The sequence below is a fragment of the Eublepharis macularius genome, chromosome 17 (genome assembly GCF_028583425.1).
Source record: "Eublepharis macularius isolate TG4126 chromosome 17, MPM_Emac_v1.0, whole genome shotgun sequence".
Classification (NCBI taxonomy): domain Eukaryota; kingdom Metazoa; phylum Chordata; class Lepidosauria; order Squamata; family Eublepharidae; genus Eublepharis; species Eublepharis macularius.
In genome coordinates, this window is record NC_072806.1 from 31,418,412 (window position 1) to 31,434,805 (window position 16,394).

The 16,394-nt window shown below is 47.2% G+C and overlaps 1 protein-coding gene across 1 annotated transcript in view; it reads right to left on the minus strand.

Annotated features, from left to right (window-relative positions):
- The window catches only part of SLC47A1 (solute carrier family 47 member 1), a 37,966-nt gene that overhangs the window by 8,557 nt on the left and 13,015 nt on the right, over positions 1-16,394 (minus strand). Inside the window, exons 5-13 of the mRNA XM_055001547.1 lie at positions 15,320-15,362; positions 14,146-14,190; positions 10,850-10,947; positions 9,158-9,255; positions 7,905-8,018; positions 6,837-6,904; positions 6,049-6,157; positions 5,670-5,745; positions 1,762-1,831 (exon numbers count right to left, since the gene is read on the minus strand). Coding sequence (XP_054857522.1) covers positions 1,762-1,831; positions 5,670-5,745; positions 6,049-6,157; positions 6,837-6,904; positions 7,905-8,018; positions 9,158-9,255; positions 10,850-10,947; positions 14,146-14,190; positions 15,320-15,362 — 721 coding nt within the window. The remainder of the gene's footprint in view (positions 1-1,761; positions 1,832-5,669; positions 5,746-6,048; positions 6,158-6,836; positions 6,905-7,904; positions 8,019-9,157; positions 9,256-10,849; positions 10,948-14,145; positions 14,191-15,319; positions 15,363-16,394) is intronic.

The window sequence follows — 16,394 nt, forward strand, 5'->3', positions numbered from 1 at the left end:
ACTTGACTACTCTACAGACTACTACACACTACACTACAGACACTACATGCTACTACAACTTGACTACTCTACAGGGCTGTTGTACAGTTTAGTGAGAGAACAGAACATAAGCACAGACCTGCTGGTTCAGACCCGCACCTGGTTTCTCACCGTTGCCCTGGAGGGCCAAATAAACAAGGCACAGAGGACCGGGACTTCCCTGGCAGCTGCCTCCCAGCACTGGCGTTCAGAGGTTGTTGCCTCTATAGATGGAGGCTCCCTTCCGTCACCATGGCTAGTAGCCAGTGACGGGCCTCTTCTCCATTAATCTGTCCGTGAACCCCCTTTTAAAACTATCAGTGTTCGTGACCATCAGTACCTCCACTGGCAGCAAATTCTACAGTTCAGCTACTCATTGAGTAAAGAAGTATTTCCTCTTGCCTGTCCTGAACCTGTTTCTAGGATTGCCCAGTCCCTTCTGGCAACTGATGGGAGGTGCAGGTACTTACACATGCGTGTGCAAAGCACGCACGTGTGCTCCCAGCAATGGCATCAATTCTGGCTCTACTGCGGAAGCAATAGCATCATGCCAGGGCCAGTTCTTTCAGACATCAGCCCAAACTCCTATCTTTTGGGCCAATTTTTAAAGAACTGACCGTAGTATGATGCCCTTGTTTCCAGGGTAGCACCGGAAATAATGCCACTGGTAGGGCTGCAGGGTGCTGCTCACATCCATTTTGCCGCCTGCTTCCTCTTTCATGCCTCCCTTAGTCGTCTCTTTTCTGGATTGGGAAGTCTCGGACTCTTCAGCCTTTCATCATAGGAAAAGTGCTCCAAACCCCTTGTAAAGGCCAAGCCTTTTACCACCTTGTATAAAATGTTACGTTTGAAACTTTGAGCCAAGCTACAAATGACGAATTACACCAGGACTCTCACGTGGAGGGAGTCGCAACGTTAGCTGAGTTTTAAAAGAGATCGGAAGGCTTTGTTAATTTCCGCTCTCTACAGAGCCAGGGAGATGGCTGCTCAGAGGGTTTGTTAATTTCCACCTCCTAGAACTCCCTGGCTCTGTAGAGAGGGGAAATTAACAAAGCCTTCCGATCTCTTTTAAAACTCAGCTTCCCATATAACCAGGGCTTTTTTTCAGCAGGAACCTCTTGACAATGGTCACATGGCTGGTGGCCCCGCCCCCTGATCTCCAGACAGAGGGGACTTTAGATTGCCCTCTGCACCACTGGAGTGGCGCAGAGGGCAATCTAAACTCCCCTCTGTCTGGAGATCAGGGGGCGGGGCCACCAGCCATGTGACCATTTTCTCCGAGGGCAACCCACTGAGTTCCACCACCTCCTTTCCTAGAAAAAAGCCCTGCGACTCCCTTCACGTGCAGTCCTCGTGTAATTCGTCATTTGTAGCTTGGCTCTTTGGTTCAGGCTTCTAGGTCACTTAATCATCTTGGTTGCCCTCCTTTGTACTTTTTCCAGCTCTGCAATATCCTTTTTGGTATGCAGTGGGCAGAAAGCATTATATATACTAAATATTGTAATTAATTACAAACCGCTTCTTAAAAGTCTCCTGAGCTATAAAACGGATTCATCTACATAACCTGGTCTGGTGTGACATTGCTCCCCCCCCCCCCCGTTTTTATAAAAGAAAGTTGCGCATCATGTAAAGCAGAACGCAGAGAATAAATTATTCGGAGCAATACAAGAGAGAACACAGCATGCAAAACAATATAACCATCAGTGAAACGTGCGTGGCAGAATTCCGACTTTTGCTGCTTACTGCGATGGCATCAAAGAGGTGGAAAGGAGAGAAAATCATCATCACTTTGGAGACCAAGGCCACAATCTCTCTGTCAGGAAGGAAGGGGAGACAGGTCAGGCAGGCAGGTTAAGAGCGGCAGGACACTAATCTGGAGAGCCAGGTTTGATTTCCCACTCTTCCACTTGAAGCCAGCTGGGTGACCTTGGGTCAGTCACAGCTCTTCCAGAGCTCTCTCAGCCCCACCCACCTCACAGGGTGACTGTTGTGGGAATAATAATAACATACTTTGTAAACCGCTCTGAGAGGGTGTTAAGTTGTCCTGAAGGGCGGTATATAAACTGAATGTTGTTGTTGTTGCTATTCAACTGCTCCACTCCTCTGGGAGCTCACTAAAATGTGCCATCTTTTACCTGAGTTTCTCAATTGCTCACCATAAATTCTACCCATTTGACAGAACTGCGGCTGCTTAATGTTGGCAAAGTGAAAATGTGGGGACAGGAGAAAGGACCTCAAGCCAGTGCTTGGGGGAGAACGCACCTATATCTCCTTTTAGATGCTTCCAAATGGCAACATCAACCAGTGTCCGATCCACAGGTCTGGCAAAGTTGGTCCCAACTAGGTTTACCATCCTTCAAGTGGGACCCGGAGATCTCCCAGAATTACAACTTATCTCAGCTACACAGATCAGCTATTCTGCCGGGGACGGTTGCTTTGGAGGGTGGACTCTATGGCATTATGTCCCACTGAGGACCCTTCCCTCTCCAAACTCCACCCTCAAATCTCTAGAAATTTCCCAACCCAGGCCGTTTCCACGGGGCTTACCTTGTTCCAGAAAACAGCGAAATTTCGCGCGAACTCTCACGAGAAGATGCTGTTATCGCGTCTTCTCGCACGATTTTGTGCAATAACAGCGTCCTCTCATTCAATTTCGTGCAAGATTTCGCTGTTTTCCGGAACAAGGTAAGCTGTGTAGAAACGTCCCCAAAGTTGGTAATCTAGTCCCATCAAGGTAGCTCCCACCTATGAGAATACCCAGGGAGACATTTTCCAAGGTGGTCTGCGTGCAGCCCGTGGGCCGTAATCTCGGCATCACCAAGTGATGTCACTGGAAAATATTCAAGGAAGCCTCCTATCAAAGAAATCTTGACAGGGCAATTTTCCAGGTTTCTTTTAATTCTATCAGCCACATTTTGGTCACTGTTTCCTGTGTTTTTCTCTCTCTTACATTTTTTTAAAATCTTCATTTTATTGGAAAATAGATAAAAAATCAGCCTCGTACATAATAGAAATAAACATATGAATAGTGAGAAATCTACACATAAACATCCATAAAAGGTTTCCAGCTATCTAAAAATAAGTCCATCCACAGTTGCCATCTATATGCCATACGTTCAAATACATAAAAAATGATAAGGTCCTCCTTCCATTAAATTATGGGAGGTGGACATTTATCTCTTCTATGTTATAAGTCTTTTAGATACAGTAAGGGCATGGAGAGTCCATTTTCGTTGACCATCACTCACAGTGCAATCCTATACAGAGATACTCCAGTCTAAGCGCATTTAACTCAACAGTCTTAGACTGGAGTAACTCTGCATAGGATTGCACTGTCAGATTCTTAGATACGGATAGGTAATTTAAAAGTACATAAACATAATCAAAGATCAATGGGTATTCTAATACAAAATTAATATGAGTAATAATGACATGAAATCCTGCCCTCAAGTCATAGTTGACTTATGGCGACCCCTGGTGGAGTTTTCATGGCAAGAGACTAACAGAGGTGGTTTGCCATTGCCTGCCTCTGCAACCCTGGTCTTCATAACTTCCTCCCCAAAAGATCAAATAACTAGATATAGGCAGAGCATATGCTTAAGAGATGCATCCTCTAAACTACAATTAGACAGTGTACTTAGCTACTCTGGTGTCCAATATACCATATACATAATTTTTTGCTGAATAAGTTGCAGCATAAGCGTCACAGAAATGACAGGTATAGCATTTCAGGCCTTATCCCACCGCTTTTGCAAAATTAGTTGATCTGACTCCTTATTCCATTCGTTTCTAAGATTCTGCATATTTATTAACTGAAATTAAACATTTATAAACAAATATTGTAGGTTTTGGTTTTTGCATAGATTCAATGAGTGCTTCTAAAAGTGCAGGGCCATACTTGGACACCAACAAATGTTGTAGTAGTAAATACTGCCATTCAGTGAAAGTTGACAAATCATATCTAAACCTCAGCTGAGAAAATGACAAAAACTCATAATCATAACTTATCAACTGATCTAAAGTAAAAATCCCTCTATCTGTCCAAACCTTCTCTAACACAGATTTCTTCCCAATTTTTAAATCTGGGTTTGCCCATGTTAATTTAGTCTGTGAAAACAGGTCAAATTGATATTGTTCTGACATTAGGTGCTATAGTTCTTTAACAACAGAAAATATAGGAGGAACAGAACCCAGTTTAACATGAGTAGACCCTAATGTGTTTCTTTTTACGCTGTTTTGTTAAAACCACAACACTGAAAGATACATTGATTTTAATGGGGGGGGGGGAATTGGCATAAAGAAAGAAAAAGCGGTTTGAGAGTAAAGAGCTATGGGTTCATTACTTGAGAATGGAAAAAAAGAATTGGGGACGTCAATCAAACCAGACTGCTTTCAAAATCTAGCCTCATCCCTGCCTCTAAGAGTCTCTCTACACAAGACATCTGACACGTGACTAACACATGTCAGGAAATACAATGTGAGCCAGGAAGGGTAGTTTAAAAAGACAGAGCCAGCGGCAGGGCAAAGGCTTTGCTATACACTGGAGCTGTGTGATGGGGCTGTGAAACACCAGAAGGGAAACTTCATCCCATTATAACCTCTCCAGGTCTAAGCCTGGCTCTAGAAGGCAGCTCCATCCCATTTCCATTTCTCGCTGCCCTCTGGTTGTGATCCCACACAGTTTTAGCCTGGAGAGGTGAAATTGAGCCTTCCTGGAGGTGAAGATGAAATTAACAAACCCTCTGAGGAGTGATCTCCGTCGGCTCTGTCTTTTAAAACTATGCTTCCCTGTTAATATTGCATCTCCTTACACTTAATGAACACATGCCAAGGCATCTCATGTAGAGAGACTCAAAGTCAGGCTCTCGCAAAAGCACAAGCAGACAACACACAGAAGAGCCAGGATAAGGACCTCCCAAAGGCTTTGCTTTAAAAAAAAAAAGCTGCCCCCATTCACATCTGGGGTTTAACGCTTTCCTCTACATATTGTTTGCCTGATGTAAATCGTGCCTCCCCACTCTGCAGTCTGCCTGCAGAAAAACAGGTACATTATATTGCCAAATGGCAGCAGGGATGGGAAGAAGCCCAGGAAAGAGATTTAAACATGGTGCAAGATGTTACACCCCTCTCCCAGGCACCTCTGCCCCATAATCCCTCCCCTCCACACACTCTGCTTTCATACACCTCTTCCGTGGTTATCTTGAACTCCTGCTCGTTATTTAGTTTGAACCTGAGAGCCAAGCTACAAGTGACGCCTGACACAGGTTGGACGCTTGTCAGCTTCCCTCAAGTTCTGATGGGAAATGTAGGCATCCTGGTCTTGCAGCTGTAATGGAGAGCCAAGCTGTAAAACCAGGACGCCTACATTTCCCATCGAAACTTGAGGGAAGCTGACAAGCGTCCAACCTGTGTCAGGCGTCACTTGTAGCTTGGCTCTCAGACTCATGCCTCTTGGATGGGAAAACGCAGCACACAGACTCGTGCAGAACACCAGCTTGCAGTCTCCTCTGCTGGGGGGAATTCTGGGTCCATTGGGAGTCTTGGATTATTTAGCTGATTTCTCAGGATCTCCCCCCCGACCCCGCTCAAAACAGGGTTTAGAAGCGACCACTGCAAGAAGGAGAAAGCTTCCGAAACAAAATGTTACGCACTTGTCACTGGTAAAGATGTAGGCAACAACATCCTTCAAGCTGGCCAAAAGGCCAGCGAACACCACAGCAAAGACACCTGGAAGACAGAGACAGAGAGATGCAGGTGAGGCTGGCCCACTTAAGAAATGCAGGTGTGGTCTGTGGAGGTGCTCAGGGTCATCCTTACGGTCAACACACAAGGGGTCCCACGCTCACCCCCACCCCCGCTGAGTGTTACATAGGAATGCATGAAGCCACACTTTTTTGTAACTTTTTGTACGGAGTGGGAAATCCAGTAGCATCCTATTACACAGCAGTATCCCTTTAAGGACAACCAATCCTGAACACAGCTCCACCCACTCCTGGGATGACTGATGGTACCTTAAAGACACACACACACCTGTACACATTAACACTGTGATACATGATTTTTTGGCTTGCTCTGCATCTCCAGCTCCCAAAGCGTTGCCCACTCGGACACTGGCAGCCACGCTCATGCCCTGAGGCAGCTGAGAAAGCAAAAAGAGACAGGGATGAGGGGTGGGGTGGAGTACAGAAGCACCTTGGTCATGAGGTGGAGGCACCCAGAGCAGGAACTCCAAAGAGGAGTCACAGATCCACCCAGGATGGAATCCTCAATGGCTGCTAGCCACAAAAGCGACATGGAGCCCTCAAGTGCAAATCCCAATTGCCGGGGCGAAGAAATGGGGCCCTGCCACTACCACACCCTCCCTTCTGGAAGCATCTTGGCCCTTTGCTGTTTGAAACAGGATGCTGGGCTAGACAGACTTTCAGGCAGACCCAGGAGGGCATAGCTTGAGGGCAGCAAGAATACAGAACTTTCAGTAAACACAAAACCCATGCTTCCTGGAACACACAAAAATGCAAAAGGGGGTAGGGCGGTGGAATCTCTTTAGGCTTCACTTTGTATCTTATTCTGCTTTTCAGCCAAAAATATGGCTCCCAAAGGGGCATGCATCTATTTTTTTTAATAATGATATTAATGTAAGTATAATTTTAGAAGATGGACAAGGAGGAGGCTTAGTATTACGAGAGGGGAGATTCCCTGCTGCTGCCTCCCCTCACTCCAGCCTGAACTTTAAAAGACCAAATCACAAAACAGGAGTGAAAATGGCAAATCGGAGAAGCAGGGCGGAAGCCAAGGGCCCGGGCAATCCGAACTCTTACCAGGTAGGCAAGGGTGGCCAGTTCATAGATGATTGACTGGGCTCCCAATTCCACCACGCTGATCATTCCTGGGAGGAGGGGGCAAAAATGGGGAATTATGCAGGAGCTGTTCTCATAATTGCACACACTTGCTTGATGGAACATTAGGAGGGCCTTCACATATGCATGTTCATCTCTAGATGACTACACTTATGGAGGAGACTCACATGTCTGAACAAACTACCCAGGACCAAGCTAACACAGACAGCCCATTCAGCTGTGTGGACCTAGTCTTGAGTCTCTTTGGGGTTAAAGATCTGGACACCAACAGACTTCTGGCTGGCTTCACAAAGTTCACTAGTGGGTCACCCGTGCTTCTGGTTCATCCAAGTTTTCTCAGATGTTTGATAGAAGAGGCATGTGTTAATTACATAAGTAACACATTAAACGAAAGTGAACTCAATTAAACCTGGAATCTCTCCTCACCCTTCCACCCTGGCTGGTTGCCTTTTGGTGAGCGTTAACCACACTCGGAGCCACCCGCTGTGCTTTTGCATGAGTCCCTGTTCTCATTACTGAAAAGAAAGTAGCCCAGAACAGAGATTCGTCCAGAGATGGGACAGGAAGCCTCTCCAAGAGCTGGTAAATCTGTTGCATCGGTCTGTGTAACTGATGTGCTGACACCTGTGACGAAAATTAACCAGGCCAAGCGAAGCATGGCTGGAAACAGGTAGCCCCAGAGCAGGGATTCATAGAGACAGAGGGAGTTTCCGCACACGTAGGATAATGCACTTTCAATGCTCTTTATCAATCGTTTGAGGCGGATTTTTTGTTCCGCACACAAAAAAATCCGTTCCAAATGATCTGTAAAGAGGATTGGAAGTGCATTATCCAACGTGTGCGGAATCACTCGGAGACAGCCTCTGTGGGAGGTTCTTTTGGGCTCAAGTGGGTTTTTTAACCATGTAATTAAATTCAGGGATAACTGCCCCAGATCCACACTACCTTGCTCAAGTTTCCCCTGGATCTCGTTGGGCGCAGCAGAAAGGAGACCCAAACACGGGGCTTTTTAAAAAGGTAAGGCCTCACCTGAGAGGAAGCTCCCGATTTCGAAAGTCCACCACTCTATGCAAATCATCAGCATGCTGGGAACAGCCAAGCGCATGAAGGAGCCCCATTCCTGCAAGCAGTCAGTTGTCCAGCCTGCAGACAGAAGGGCCTGTAAGAGGCTTCCACGAAGAGGCTTTGCAAAGCACTAGACCTGGTTCTTTGCCAGGTTGGGATGGTGGAGCTCCCAAGAGGGTGGAAGAGCAGAGCCCCAAGACCAAGCCCAGAAGATGCTGTCAGAGACTTTCTTGTGCCTGCAGTTCCCTATTTTGGCCAGTCCTCGGTGGTGGCAGCCAAGATACATTCCCATCTAACCCTGGCAAGATATTGAGTCTCTCTACACGTTACTAAGTACCTAGGGATGCTCGAGTGAACCTCCTTTCGCATGTCCCCCCTCCAACTTTCCATGCACTCACTTGCACAGTCACACTTCAGTTTGCTCCAGGTGAATTCATTCATGCTTTTGATATCAACTGCTAAAAGTATCCCCGTTTCCCCCCTATCCATTCATTGAAATGCAAAACTTGACACTTGCTCACACCTTAAAGAAACGCAAATTGGCAAGTCAAAGGAGCCTACAGCATTTGTTCTGGCAGGGAAAACAGAGCTGAAATGGCGCTTTGGCGCTTTGCCAAAAGGAGCTCCCATGAAAGTGGCAGCCTGCACTAGGGTTGCCAACTTCCAGGTAGTGGCTGGAGATCTCCCGGAATTACAACTGGTCTCCAGGCCACAGAGATCAGTTCACCTGGAGAAAATGGCTACTTTGGGGGATGGACTCTATGGAATTATGCCATGCCAAGGTCCTTTCCCTCCCCAAACCCTTCTCTCTCCAGGTTTCTCCAGGTTTCACCCTCTAGATCTCCTGGAATTTCCCAACTTGGAGCTGGCAACCTTAGCCTGCATGCGAATTGAGGACTAGACATACAACCCTGCACTTGAGCATCCCTATGTACTTAGTACCATGTAGAGAGATTCATTGACAAAGGTGTCCAGGTGTCTTATTTCTATCTCTCCCTTTCTCCAAGGAGTTCGAGGCAGTGTGCATGGACCCCCCCTTTCATTTTATCCTCACAACAGCCCAGCAAAGTAGGCCAGACCCACTTCCTTGGAGGAAAAGGGATCAGGAGGAAGACGGCTAGCTGGCCAGCAATGCTGCTAGGCTCCAGGCGTGCTGTCTTCCTGTCCCTCTTCACTGCCCTCTCCAGAAGCTGCAAAAACCACCACATTCACCTTACCTCCCCAGGTCTCTTTGTGGATCTTTTTCCACCACACATAGAAGAAGAGGAGCAGAGTTTGCGTGTTCTGGGAGAGCGTGTTGGCCCAGGCAGACCCGCTGCAGGAGGAGCCAGAAAGACAGACAAAGAGAGGAAAATGAACAGTGGCTTCTTTCCATTTGGTATTTGTGCCATCTCATTTGCCATTCTCTCTGCAAGCATGAGAGCGCAAAGCTCAACATTAAAAAAAAAAAAAACCCTGAAGCTAACGGGGACACACAGAGATAAATCTAGACAGAGTACAGGAGACAGTGGCAAGGGTTGGCATTGACACAGTGTCCACCTTGCAGACTGGTTTCACTTTCGGGTAAACAAGCAAGGAGCGCGGCCTGAATGTGCAGGCAGGCCAGTGGGGTAAGGTGGATTCACTTAGCCATGGGTTGCCTGCTCTGACTGGCAGCAACTTTCTGGGGCCAAAGAGTTTCCTCCACGCCAGCTGCTCAAGATTCTGGAACTGGAGTCGCCAAGGACTGGGCCGGGGACCTTTGGCATTCAAAGCTGACACTCGGTTGCTGAGTTATGGCCCTTCTTGCTATGAACACCAGTCAGCAAAACTGTACCTTATTTGCTCTTGAACTTCTGATACTGCCTTATCCTGAGGCCAGTATTGACCCCTCTGATCATCAGTTGCTCTCTAAAGTCTCTGGCAGGGAAAGGCCTTGCCCAACACCTGAATCCCTTTATTTATTTATTTAAAACATTAGTACCCTCTCTTTTGTCTTGGCTCATGGCAGGTTTAACTGGAAACGGTGGAGATTGCTCAGTCAATCACTCAATCCCTTTAATGGCATAATAGCATAAAAGATAGGCTAGTACAAATTGCAGGATTGTTACTATAAGAAAATAAATACTTGTACAGATAAAATATATTTAAATATAGCATCCGATCATCACTGTGTCTTATCCTGACGAATCTTAATGGTGTATTAGAGAAACGAAGCAACCTTCTCAGTTGCGCCAGGAAAGACGTCCTTCAAGATATATCGGGCTTTAATGTGATCAGACAGACCCATCTTATTTCCAATAGGGTCAAGATACTTCAAAGGAATATTTGCATAAGAGTGACAAGAAGAGAGAATATGTTGGACTATGTATTGTCGAAGGCTTTCACGGCCGGAGAACGATGGTTGTGGGTTTTCCGGGCTGTACTGCCGTGGTCTTGGCATTGTAGTTCCTGACGTTTCGCCAGCAGCTGTGGCTGGCATCTTCAGAGATGTAGCACCAAAGTCTTTTGGTGCTACACCTCTGAAGATGCCAGCCACAGCTGCTGGAGAAAGGACAGGAACTACAATGCCAAGACCACGGCAATATAGCCCGGAAAACCCACAACCATCAATATGTTGGACTGTTTCAATAAATTTTAACTGAAACAGAGTAGGCTACCTTTTGGAATCTGCCATATGGAAATTGACCTAAGGACTTTCAGCAAGATCTCCGTCTGCTTGGCCGTGACCTGGGTCTGCCCCCATCTCACTGAGTCCATCACCTCTGGCAGGTTCTCCACCCCTGTGTGAACCTGCCCGCTCCCTGCCTACGTCAAGGATTCTGTGCAGGTTTTGCAAGGCCCTTTTCTTCTGGCCCGATGAACTCCAAGAGAACCGCTCCATCCCCCAGTTGTGGGGGTGAAAAGGTAGAGGAAATCTTTCTACTTACACCACGCCCAGCTTGAAAGTGTAAAGGAAGATGACGTTCATGATCACATTCAAGACGTTGGCTGCCATGCCTGTCACCACCTGGGGCAGGAGGATTGCCTGGGATGTGGGGAGACAAAGGAGAAACAGCCGCAAGTGACACAGCCTGCAGGAGAGGCCGTACTGCATCTCCTGTGCCAAGGCAGAGGGCTGATTCTACAGGCGGAATAACTTCTGGACATTGGGGGTGCAGTTGCTGAAGTCTGAGAAGTGTCATATCTGTTTTCCTTCTTATCCCTCTGCCCCAACACAGAATTTGGCAGCTGAATTTGCTGTACTGGGTCATGCTGCAAAGTGAGAGCCCACCAGAAACTGCATGGGCCCCGTTCTGCCTGCCTGGCTGCCCCCAATAAGCCGGAGCAAGCCACCCCGTTGTCCTTTTACTCAGGGCTTTTTTTCTGGGAAAAGAGGTGGTGGAACTCAGCGGGTTGCCCTTGAAGAAAATGGTCACATGGCTGGTGGCCCCGCCCCCTGATCTCCAGACAAAGGGGAGTTGAGATTGCCCTTCATGCCACTGGAGCAGAGGGCAATCTCAACTCCTCTCTGTCTGGAGATCAGGGGGCGGGGCCACCAGCCATGTGACTATTTTCAAGAGGTTCCGGAACTCCGTTCCCCCGCGTTCCAGCTGAAAAAAAGCCCTGCATTTACTTACCACCTTGGACACCTATTTAAACTATTTCAAGCCAAAAACGTAAACAGTCCAAAGTTAATTTCAGCCACTGTCAATATAGTACATGACTTGTGACACTCATTTTACACTGCTTTCCAGACCCATCCCTTCATATGCTTCTTGATTAGCAGCTATTTTTAAAAGCTCCGATACAAATGCATTCAACCACGATCAGGGCGCTGATGGATTCTTTTTTGACTAGATGAAAATCCAGCTTTTCATTCAGTGCTGTGCACAAAAGAGCAGACCCATTGTCTCTCTGAATGAGTAGCCTTGCTTCCTTCTTCTTAGACCTTCTGCCACATCTGTGTACTCCTGATGCTGCAAAATCTCTTTCCTCTCAGAGGAGGCTGCCCATCGCAGCTCTGCATGCATCACTGCTCAGTAACTCATGCAGAGACACAAGAAGTAGGCTCCTCCAAGAACAAATGAAGACTGCAAGAAGTTAGCCTTTTCAGGTGGAAGAACAGAGCATGACGCCAGTTTTTTGGTGAGGGGAGAGGAGAGAAGACTACCTTATCAGATCCTGGAAAACTCTGCCCTCAGCCCTGGCTGCGGTTTTTCTCTCAGCCAAACTGAACAACCACTTCTCTCACAGAAAGGTCACTGCTTGTCAGCACCCAGAATATCTGTTAAGAATTTAAGTACCTGATACTGACAGCAAAATTTCTGACTGCCTCATACTGGAAAAAAAGTATTGGGCAGCGGTATGAGGTGCGGAACCTCTTAATCTTAGATAAAATATCTTTGCAACTTAAAAGTAGTAAATATCTTATCTTACTCTGCTGATTTTCTAAATAGATGGCTGCCTTTTCTGAAAATGTGGAGAGGGGAGCACCGTGAAGCAAACGATGCCGACCAAACTATAATTTGATATGAATTTATTAAGTATTTCTAAGTGAATATGATATACCGTATAATGTCTGTAAAAAGTATTAATGCACAACAGACCAACCATTGGAACTTATCTTGACCATATTTTTCTGTATTTGTTATGCTGTCACACAGTCTCTAATCTGCCCTTTGCGGACAAAGTGATCGAGAGAGCAGTCGCTGACCAACTCCAGACTTTCTTAGATAACTCTAGACCCTTTCCAGTCTGGATTCAGACCAGGGCATGGGACAGAAACAGCACTAGTAGTGTTAGTAGATGATCTCTGTCTGAACATAGACAAAGGCCACGCCTCCTTATTGCTCCTCCTAGATCTATCTGCAACCTTTGACACAGTAGACCATGCCATCCTATTGAGGTGTCTAGAGACAGAAGTGGGCATCAAAGGATGTGCCTTGGACTGGTTTAAATCATTTCTCATGGAATGGACTCAAAGGGTTGCTGTCGGAGATCAGCTATCTCCAGAATGGGAGCTATCTTGCAGGTTTCCGAGGGGTGCAATCTTACCCCCACCCCCCCAATGTTACTCAACCTCTATGTAAAGCCTTTAGGAGAACTCATTCGCAGCTACGGAGTGGGATGTCATCAATTTGCAGATGACACCCAACTCTGTATCTTGCTATCCAGGTCCCCGCAAGATTCAGTAGCAATCTTAGATCACTGCCTGACAGCTGTGGAGAAATGGCTGAAAACAAATTGAAATTGAACCCAGACAAGACGGATGCTTGTTGGGAAGGCAGAGATCCTGAAGTATATTGTACTCCCCACTTTCGATGGAATTCGTCTGACCCTTGCAGACTCGGTTAAGAGCCTAGGGATTATACTGGATCCAGCGCTATTACTAGAAAAACAAGTTAAGGCAGCCACAAAAAATGCTTTCTACAACCTCCCCCTCGCCTGGAAAACGGTTTCTTACCTTGACAGCCAATCTGGCCACCTGGATCCATGCTATGGTAACAGTTCAAGTTATTAGTTATCGCTTACAAAGCTCTTCAAGGCCTTGGTCCGGCATACCTACAGGACCACCTTCCCCCATGCTCCTCCACAGCAGCTTCGCTCATCCAAACAGGGTCTCCTGCAGGTGCCACCTGCCACGTGGACGAAATCAACAACAGCCCGTACACAGGCTTTCTCTGTGGAACAGCCTGCCTGAGGAGGTCAGGAGAGCCCCTACTCTCCTGGCTTTCCGCAAACAATGCAAAACCAAATTATTCAAAAAAGGCTTTTTTACTCAGATAGGAGGGCTGTATTGTAAGGAGGGGGTCTCAGATGATCCGCTAATGAGTTGGGAACCGCAGACTTTATCGCTATGTTGTACTGGATTCTTGCTAATGCTCTCTCTTTGTGAACTTGTGTCTATTTTTCCTATGGCATTGTTTATGGAAATGTTCCTGATATTGACTGTACTAATCTCACAATGTGTAATCCGTCTTGAGTCTCCATGAGAAAGGCGGACTATAAATGACATAAGGAAGGAAGGAAGGGAGGGAGGAAGGAAATGTTTAAATATTACTGTTGATTTTTTTTTCTTTTCTTATTGTTGTTGTTATATGATAAACTTAAAATAAAGAGTGACATTTAAAAAATTAAAGTCTGAATCTTCCACTGGCCGACCCCTCCAATACGCTCCCCGACTGCTGCATCCCACCCCCCCCTCCAGTCCTCAGCGCCCTGCATCAGCAGACAGAGACCTCACCTGGCTTTGCAGATATCTCGTCTGTAACTGGTAGATGAATGCTGCCTGCAGAAAAACAAACCAAATTAGATTTGACAATGGCCTCAGCATTGCAGGGTGTCACCATAAGCCCCCGTGCACTCCCTGGTTGGGGTGAATGGCGATGCGGAGAGTCCCTCCCGTAGCTTTAACTGGGCTCTGGTGGCTTGAGCGGGGCAGTCCGTTGCCAGGCCCTCCTTCCTCGGATGCTGTGCTGTCCAGGTGAAATCGAAGGGCGCCTGTTTCTTGGCAGATGCCCCAACAGCCCAGCAGGGGTTGGTAGAATGCTTCAGCCCTTGGATCCCCTTCATGGCAGAGGTCACCCGCTTTCCTGGCATCCCATGTACCCCTCTTCTCCTCCCCCCACTCCTCACCCAGCCGTTCCCTTAAATGCCAAGTCACACAACTCTGACAAGAAGACTTCTTTATATTGTGCTTAGGCTTTGCCCCCTTCCCCACACACACATCAGTGACAACCCTGAGCTGACACATGACCATAAGCATGTGCAGGGCTTTTTTCAGCTGGAACGCAGTGGAACGGAGTTCCAGAACCTCTTGAAAATGGTCACATGGCTGGTGGCCCCGCCCCCTGATCTCCGGACAGAGGGGAGTTTAGATCGCCCTCCGTGCCGCTGAGCTGCTCAGAGGGCAATCTAAACTCCCCTCTGTCTGGAGATCGGGGGGCGGGGCCACCAGCCATGTGACCATTTTCTCCGAGGGCAACCCACTGAGTTCCCCCACCTCTTTTCCCAGAAAAAAAAGCCCTGAGCATGTGCCCGTTGTCTCTGATAGCAACCGATCTCCCAAAACGCAGCTGGCCCTGACCAAACGCCCAGCCACGAAGGACCATACAGGGAGTTCCGGCTCGCACGCTTACATTTCTCCAAAGCTACCTTGAGGTCCAGCCAGTGCCCAGCACAAAAGACTTGCAAGCCCAAGAATTTCCCCCAGAATCCTCTGCAAAACACAGAGGTGGTTCCCTCCCATTTACAATTTTCTCCCTTGCAGGACTCAAAAACCTTTCACAACTCCACAAAAGCGACAGATGCAAACAAATGTGTCTCCCAGGACAGCAGATTTCAAAACTCTTAATGTTTCATTACTGCGTGAAACAAAACGAAAAATTCACCCTGGTGGATGAGGGGAGAGAACTTACCGGAAGAGCGGGAATAAATATCATTACATAAACTTGAGTAAGCCTGTAAAACAAGAGAACAGAAGTTTTATTCTTTGGTCCAGTCTGGGCTGAATCAGACACACAAGTTCCCCTTAAGCCCAGCAGACTGTCACCAGAGGCAGCTGGACGCCTCTGAAAGGTCACAAGCGCAGCAGAGACATTTTGCTCATCCCACACAGCTGGTACTTAGAGGTAGACTGCCCCTGCATAGGGAGGGTCCATCTGAGATGATAAAAGCATTTTGGCTCAATCTTCCAACAAAGGACTATTCTTCATTTAAAAGTTAGGGAATGGCTGTTTTTTTTTCTCCTTTCCCGTTTGAAGGAGCCAAGGAAAGATTCCAAGGAAGGTTTTGAAGGGCCTCGACAGATAGAGGGAGATGTTACTCCAGGCATAGGGAGTGGACAGGAAGAAAAGGCCTAAAGGCGGGAGCAGGTGAGGGAGAAAAGAGGGCTGAGGATAGGGGAGAAACATACAGACTGGGCTGTGCGAGATGAAATCTCAGCTTTCATTTGCTGAAAAAAGAACAAGCTCCTAGCCCTTCGCATTACAAGGATAGCTCTGACAGGGAATGTGCAATGGTGCCCAATGAGAACCAGAGGAGAGGTTGGTGGCCTCCAACATGGTCTTCTGACCTGTCATAAGAAGTAAAATTAACTGAACTAAGGTTGCTTAATTCACACAAGGCCTGTGACGGAATAGGTTTTAAATGCAAGGATAGCCAAAAGTTGCATCCAGGGAGTGGGAGGCAAAGAATTAAAACAACTTCCTGAAGGGAGGATAATTGACATGCTGCTCTTCCCCCAGCTCCCCGCCTCTGTGAGAAGGTAACAAATTGGTGCTGACAGGATTAACAGGAGTCAGGACTCAGGAGTCTGACCAGGGAGGTCAGACGGAGATTCCTCTGTGTGAGGAAAAGGAGGGGGAAAGTTGGCCCTAACTGGGACAGCTTTTAGTTGATGAACTAAAGTGGGAAAGCCAGCACTGATTTTATTCAGACAAGATAGAACTGGGAGCGTGTGGTTGGTAGAGGAAGTGGGTAGTAACGGGACTC